This window comes from Manduca sexta, chromosome 24 (genome assembly GCF_014839805.1).
Source record: "Manduca sexta isolate Smith_Timp_Sample1 chromosome 24, JHU_Msex_v1.0, whole genome shotgun sequence".
NCBI classification, from domain to species: Eukaryota; Metazoa; Arthropoda; class Insecta; order Lepidoptera; family Sphingidae; genus Manduca; species Manduca sexta.
The window spans coordinates 11418711-11426956 of record NC_051138.1 but is presented as its reverse complement, the minus strand read 5'-3'; the positions used below and the strand labels follow the sequence as shown (position 1 = coordinate 11426956).

The following is an 8246-nucleotide window of genomic DNA, read 5'->3' as shown; positions in this document are numbered from 1 at the left end:
ATTAAATATTTCATAAAAAAGAATCATAGAAATCGGTATAGAAACACCAATGTTATACATGAAATACGCTAATAATAAGCCATCATGCGTGAATACTGAATCATGCTATAAGGATTATTTTTGTATATATATAAGGTCACAAACGCACAGGCAGGCGGCTTGCTTGGGAACCTAGAGGCTAGCGAATCACCTAGCGAGTAGCTTTGTAAAACGAACATTCTCGAACGTTCGCGACCGGCCTAGCAGCTAGGCGCCAATAATATTAGAGGAGTTCCTTCGATTTCACCAGGATCCCATCATCAGACCCTGACCGGACATTCGGACTACCTGCATACCACCATACATTAAAAAAACATCCCGACAAATTGAGCACCTCCTCCATTTTTGAAGTCCGAAATCCACGTGGGCGAAGCTGCGGGCGGAAGCTAGTTTGTAATAAAAGTCGTTATAAATCTTGAATCTGGGTGGAGTTCAATGTGGTGAAAGGCATCCTTTATGTCTAATTTGCTAAACAATTTTGCATTTCTGATCTTTGGCAGTAATTGGTCCATTGTAGGTAATGGATGATTCTCACGTTTTATAGCTGCATTTGCTCTTCGCATATCGACGCATAACTGAAGACTTCCATCTTCTTTTAATATAGGGACTATTGGTGAAACCCAACTTGAAGGCCCATGGACTTCTTCAATTATATCTTTTTTAAGAAGTTCTTTTATCTTCAATTCTACTTTTTCTTCTAGGGGTATAGGAACTCTCCTATATGGTTGACAAATTGGTTTCACTGAGTCATCTACAGGTATTTCAATTAACACGTCTTTAAACTTAGGAAACGCGGTGCTTTCGACCTCATTAACATTGATTTTGAGTACCCCTAGGGAAGTTGCAGTAATTCGCCCTAGTAAATTTCGTGTTCCGCTTTCGACAACATAGAAAGTGGCATTTTTTTTTGTTAGACAAGTTTATTTTTGCTTGAAATGAACCTAATAGTTTCAAAGGTGTAGTACATCCATATGCCACAAAGCTTTTGTTAGATTTATTATTCTGTGCCCTCACTACAATATTGTTTTCTTTTAACTTCTTCCATGTCTTGTCTGTTATTAAGTTATAGTTACAGCCTGAGTCTATTAACATTGTTGTGTCTACACCACCTATTTTGCAATTGACAGTTGCCTCACTGTCTAAATTAAAAATGTAATCTGTTTGTTGTTCTTCCATACTTAGAGTTTCTTCTAAACTATTCACTTGCCTAAATCTTTTCACACCTTTTCCTTTGTCAAACTCCTTTCTCTTCTGGCCTTGTCTTGTCCTGCATTGATTTTGGAAATGACCCAGTATTCCACACTTTAAACAAGTCTTTCCCTTAGCTGGACAAGTTACATCGCGAGCAAAATGTTTGAGACTCCCACATCTTCCGCATGGTTTCCTTTCTGAATACTGGTTTTTATTTGGTTCTGATGTCAATTTATTAACTGTTTGGAAATCTTGTGTCTTGTTTTCAAAATGACCTAATTGCCGTTCAATGACTTCTAGCGCATTTGCTTCTGATATTATCATATCTAGGGTAACGTTGTCCCCCATTTTCAAAATCTTTTTACGTAAATCATCTGATAGACATTTTTCTGTGATCTGATCGATAATGTTTTCATCTTTAGCCGTATATTGACATTTAGTTGCTTGTTGTCTCAGTCTTATAAGATATTTTTCGAATTTTTCGCCAGGTCCCTGTTTAAGGAGTCTAAACACATGTCTTTCATATATTTTACTTTGTTTTGGCGCGAAGTATTCGTCCAATTTACTTATCGCTATTCCAAAGATTTGATCTTTATTGTTATCGTCTATGGGTGCATTGGCACCCGGTATATTATAAAATATTTCTTGTAATTCGGGTCCACCAAAATGTAACAAACAAGCTCTTTTCTTGGCATCGGTGTCAATACCAGCCGCCTCTAAATATATATCTAAACTCCTTTTCCAACGTTCCCATCGAATAGCAACTGAGCCTACCTCCCCTTCGCACTCAAATTTATCTAGAGTGTATTGTGCCATATTATGGTGCTACCTGTCAACAATGTAAGCCAAGCCGTGTATGTTTTCATATCTCACTACATTTAACACATACATACTATTATACAACCTTTAGTTTTTTTTTTTATTTTTTTTTTTTGTGATTTAGAACTAATGAGAATGATAATTCTTGCAATTTAATGCAAATATTCTATACATTACTCGCAATCGAATGCCAATATTTCATAATTTTCTCGCAATTTAATGCACACATCCAACGCAATTTAATGCTCATATCCAACGCAATTAAATGCACACAGCCAACGCAATTTAATGCTCATATCCAACGCAATTTAATGCTCACATCTAATACAATCTAATGCTCATATCCAACGCAATTTAATGCTCACATCCAACGCAATTAAATGCTCACATCTAACGCAATTTAATGCTCATATCCACGCAATTTAATGCTCACATCTAATACAATCTAATGCTCATATCCAACGCAATTTAATGCTCACATCCAACGCAATTAAATGCTCACATCTAACGCAATTTAATGCTCATATCCACGCAATTTAATGCTACTATCCAATGCAATTTAATTTCAAAACTGAATTGTCGGACCTTGTAATCTTGTAATAACTTTTGATTCTCACTTTTTTTTTTCTTCTTCCTTTGTCCCTAGTTGAATACCAATTATGATGTTGATAAAGAATTTATTTAACAATAATTAATATCAGGTGACTTGAAACTCATTTTAATTTAGAATTCAATTTAATAAAAAGATAATTTTACTAACCATATTCATTTAGGTTATAAAAGTCAAAGTAAAACTTAATTTAATTGATAAATGTATGCGACTATAGGCTACGGCATTTATTGCACGTGTAACTATAATGTACATTTACTTTTAAGAATAAGTTAATTCCTCTAATAATATAAGATAAAAGTATGACATTGTACCTATTTCATTTCTATGCTTATTTCACATTCACGCAATATCATTTGCACACATACTAATTTATATTTACCTGTACAAAGTGGGAAAAACAAAACAAAATAAATCATTAAAGTATTGTTAAAACTGTTATCTATTCATTGTTGTTTATGTCTACGCCCATATTTACTTCTTCACTGTAAAGTATGATTGAATCAATAGGATATAGGTTTTGTTATTGTTAATATCACTAGTATGAAAATTAAACCTTTAACTAATCACACAGTTCTATTTTACTGGACTATAATTCCCGTGTAAAAGTAATAAGTTTTTTTTTTTTTTGTAAATTCAAGTAAACTTACAATTTTCCTCGTCGCCACATGTAATGGCCACTATTATATCGTATTATATTATAATTTATCGGCTCGTTTGCTACGCACAACGTCTTCACTCCGCGCCACTCAACAAGACAATGTTCTATCTACCCGCGGTTTTGCGTTGTGTATAGTTCGAGACGACAGACGGAAATAATTATAAATATCCATACACTACAGCACCGACTCCAAAATTGGTATCCAATATATACCTGTTATGTGAAATATTTTTTTGGTTTTGAGTGGTTTTTGAAGGCGGTTAAATTTTTTGTTAAAAATATTTTTATTTTTTGATTTTTTGTGTTAGTAAAAAATAGACTGTCTCGACGGCGTAGTTGTGTTTCGCTCACAATACCTACGACAATCGCGCTGAGGAGTTATACCTCTGAGTACCCCTGAAAAGGGGAAAAGGTGTGATGCTATATATATATATATATATATATATATATATATATATATATATATATATATATGTGTAAGAAGTAGACACAAGCAAACCTAACGCAAACGGAAGCACCTCTGCCTACCACTAAAAAAGGGAAAAGGTGTTATACTGTATGTATAAGTATGTAAGAAGTACAATCAAACAAACTCAAACACATAACTAAAAACGTCACAAGAAAGCTAAATTCGCGTTTTCGTTTTCTTGAACGACATAATTATTCTAGTAATAATTTTATAAATCGGTTCATAAATGAGCGAGATATGAGGTAACAAACATACAAAAAAAATCACGTCGAATTGATAATCTCCTGCTTTTTTTGAAGTCGGTTAAAATAAAATAGGTATCGAATATCACTCTGCTCCTCTCGGAGAGTGGTGGTCGTGTCGCGCACGCAATAATATTATGTAAGTTGTCTCGGTGGCCTATGCCATAATACGTACTTTTATCTATTGACCCATCGTAACCTCTGAAAGAAAGTTCTTGAGGTGCGAAATAACAAACTAAATAAATTATCAACTAATCGTTTAAAAATTAAAAACACTACTATTACTCCGGACTGACTTTGTAAATATTCAACCATATCACGCGTATTGGTGCCAGTGGAATACAATAGACGATAGAGACTTTTTAATAATATTTATTTAAAGTTAACAATTTGTTTATGTTGCAATGATTTAATAAAAATAGATTTGTTTGACTGCTCCAGTGATAGTAGACTTATTACATGCACGGTACCATCACCATGCTGAGATTCCTGTTTCGAATCCCAGGTAGGGCAGTAATATTGAGTTTTGCATTGTAGCGATAAACAAGTCCTTATCATGTGACAGAACACATGTGATGTAACTAGGGCACTCTGGTTGCCCCTGTGCCTACCCTTCCAGGATAAAATTAGTGGTATGTTTCTATTTATTTTATCATACTTATATAAACAAAATAAATAAAAACTATTGTTATTTTAAATAGTCTTATAAATTACAAACGGACGATAAACGCACGAACGGTTATACATTCTAATTTGATGACTTCATACCTTTAAAGTGTGAGCTACTCTGTTAACTTATCGAGTTCATGTTCTGATAGGTTGAAGCCGTTGGCCCGTGTACAGAGCCTATCTGATACGCGGTGATATTAGGGTTTAGTTCAGCCTGTAGGTTTCAATGACTAGACTGGACTGAAACCAAAGTAAAAAAAAAAGATTTAAAAACTCTTCAAAAGTCACAATACCAACCGAATAAATCTATATAAACAAAATCGATTGACCCCAGTGTGCAAAATACATTAGCTAAACAATGAACTCGAATAGTTTGGCCTGAAGTTGTTCTAACCGCAAAAGCGTGCACTAACGAAGAAACGAGTAAACTTTATGTACAGAAACGATTTATTTTACGGGTATCAAACTTGCTGTGCTATATTGAACTCTATTCTGTTTATCATTTTTAGTTCTGTGTATACCGAACTTATTACTGTAAAGTTGCATCGAGTTTTTTTTTTTTAGTTATTCGGTTAGTTTTAGTTTTTTGCGGTTATACTTAGTAAGCCGACTTTCTCTTAATGTCTGAATATATCTACCACCAGATAACATATTAAAGATTTTGGGAATCGACATTCCTATGATTAGGGACATGTATAAAAAATATTGCAAATATTCTTTCTGTCGTATCATCTGTTGTGGAAATATCTTCTCGCAAATATACATATGTACTCACTACTCTGTAAGGTATTAACAAAGTTCTCTTAAAAAAAGTGAAGGGATATTTGTAAACGATGGTATGACGAAGACAATTTGGCAAGAAATAATTAGATATTTGTTGTTGAAACTATCATACATTTTTATGGTTTGCGAATTTTACTAACGATTGGAGTTGAAGCTCATGTTTTGTACAGACACTGATTCCTCTCACAGATGCTGTTAACTTGTTACTGAGAAACACTGATTATTATTTTTGGACTAGTACACTAGTTATAAAATATAAGTACACTAGTATAATACCTATTTATTAAACTTGCTAAGACTCAATTTTAACCGAATCCAAAAAAGGAGGAGGTTCTCAATTCGACTGTATTTTTTTTGGTTGTTACCTCATGACTTCGGAGATACATCAGAAAACTCTTAAAATGATGTCATCAACTATGATATTCTCAACGTATACTGATTATATAGTAGTGTAGTGTTTCCCGCAAGAAGTCTGTCCTAAAAGATGAATGAAGACAGGATAGGTGTAATGGCCATAATATTATGTTGTGACTAAATTTGTTTTAGTATAAAATGTTCATATCTACATTCTATTGTAACATTTGTTCAAACATCTTTCAATCAACTAGCATAATTAATTTTGACAATAAGAAATATGGTGGAATAAAGGGTTCTCGTAATAAGTATAGTTATTCATGAATTGCCTAAAGACCAAATCTTTTTGGGATTCTCAATTCCTAGTACAAAATAAGAATTGCGTTAAAGAAATAACAGGATCGACTTTTTCTAGTAGACGCGGCAGCGAATCAAGCCATGAGCATGACAGCTAGAGATGTGAAAAAAAGTTTAGTAAAAGTATTTAAATACAAAATACAAATGCATTGTGACTTTAGTATTTAAAATAGAAATACAAAATAGTTTTAAATAAAAGTATTTAAATACAAAATGCAAAATACGTAATTTCAAAATAGGTTTTCCAAATAAAATACCTTGTTTTTTTAATACTAGTGTTTGTTCAAAGATTTTATCTTTCATGTTAAATCTATGGGGCCTCATAATCAAGTCGTTCAAACGGTTCAGAACTTGGTAAGCAGGTATTATTTAAGGAAGAGTTTTTTTTACATTTGGATATCTGTCCAAGGATTCTAAAGTATTGTTTTCATCTTTTAAATATTGTAGTGTTCCCAGATCTAATGTAGTCATCGCTATTGACCTGAAATTTGTTTGACGCGCAATGTTGGCATAATGTTGTTCTTGTTAAAAATACAAATAGTTGGTAAGCAGACTAGCCGCGACAGTGGTTGGAGGTTGACAAGTGAATGTCGGGCAATTACCTAGCTTTCGTCTTGCCAATCAATACTGGCTAGTTGTCCGAGCTCAATAGCTCGGACAATTTATCTATGTAATAAAAACATCTTAGATGACAATGGTGATAACATTAAGGATCACGACCAGTGCGTTCATAAATAAACTAATTTTGAATTTTTAGAAATTAGAAAAATGAATTAAAAATGTAACAAAACTATTTTGTACTTTACAAATACAAAATAATTATATAAAGTATTTCAAATAAAATACTAAATACTTTTCGAAAAAAGTATTTCAAATGTAAAATAAAAATAGGTATTTTGTATTTTGTATTTAAAATACATGTCTATATATATAAAACAAAGACGGGTTTGTTACAACACTTATAACTCGAGATCTGCTGAACCAATTTTCATGGTTATTGATTCGTTGGATTTGTCTCCGCCCCGAATAGCAGAATACATCTTAAAAACAATGAAAACTCGATATGTGTAATAATACTTAATCATTTCAATAAATGCTCATTTTTGTTTATTACATGTCAAACATTTGTTGTCCAATCCTGTCAAATACTGTAACAACTATTCATGTGTGCGTTCAGAAATTTATTTTGTGTAAAATGTCTCGAAAGTTTAGGTACTGTTATATTTGTTTGTTTTAGACATTAATTTGTGTAAATTATTTATAAATTATTAATATTTTTAGAAAAAAAACCGTACACATATTAGCTGTAAATGGTAAGAGAGGGAAAGGAATAGGGTAGAGGAGAGAGGGACCATCTCGAATAGAAGTGTATAGACAAATCGAGAAAAATCCAAAATAGCTCGGACCGGGACTCGAACCCGGGACCTTTTGATTACAAGTCAACTACTCTTCCTTCTGAGCTATCCGAGTTACTTTAGATTCACATTCGTTTTGTCTATATCTATTATCGAGTCACACCGTCCATCAAACGGTAGTACACCATACGCATATTAGCTGTAAATGGTAAGAGAGGGAAAGGAATAGTGTGGAGGAGAGAGGGACCATCTCGAATAGAAGTGTATAGACAAATCGAGAAAAATCTAAAATACCTCGGAATAATACCTAAGATTTATTCTACAGGTTAACAAAAGTGTAAATGTCTTTTTATAGGTTGTCTATGATTTTTCTTGATAAGCTATTGTCTATGTCTCGAAAGTTCAGGCACTGTTATTATATTTGGTGATTTTATGTGGTTTTGTGCGAGTGCATATTCAGTATTACTATTAATAACAATACCGCGTCCTAGAAGATCTAATCTTTCCCAGCGGAGCCGTAATGCAATTAGGCAACGGAATATCGCGAGTCAATTATCTGATGAAGAACGAGAAATTGCACGAGAAGAGCGCCGCGTTAGTATGGAGCAAAGAAGGGCCTTAATTCGTGCTTCTCAAACACAAGAGCAAAGAGAGGCGGCCCGTGAAACGGCTAGGTTAGAAACGAGAAATCGTCGAG

At 33.4% G+C, this 8246-nt stretch overlaps 1 protein-coding gene and 1 non-coding gene across 2 annotated transcripts; both read right to left on the bottom strand.

Moving 5' to 3' along the window:
* Positions 1–849: 849 nt before the first annotated feature.
* LOC119190445 lies at positions 850–3485 on the bottom strand. The gene is made up of 2 exons (XM_037442407.1): positions 3310–3485; positions 850–2059 (listed from the first exon to the last, which is right to left on the bottom strand). The coding sequence occupies exon 2, from the start codon at positions 2044–2046 to the stop codon at positions 850–852; it is 1197 nt and encodes a 398-aa protein (XP_037298304.1). The 5' UTR covers positions 2047–2059; positions 3310–3485.
* A 4106-nt stretch (positions 3486–7591) lies between these two features.
* Positions 7592–7664, bottom strand: Trnat-ugu. Its single transcript has one exon. It is a non-coding gene; the product is annotated as a tRNA-Thr (tRNA).
* Between the last annotated feature and the right edge of the window lie 582 nt (positions 7665–8246).

What these genes read in the sequence shown, in the direction of transcription:
- LOC119190445 (XM_037442407.1), bottom strand. Translation starts at nt 2,046, where the DNA reads ATGGCACAATACACTCTAGATAAATTTGAGTGCGAAGGGGAGGTAGGC.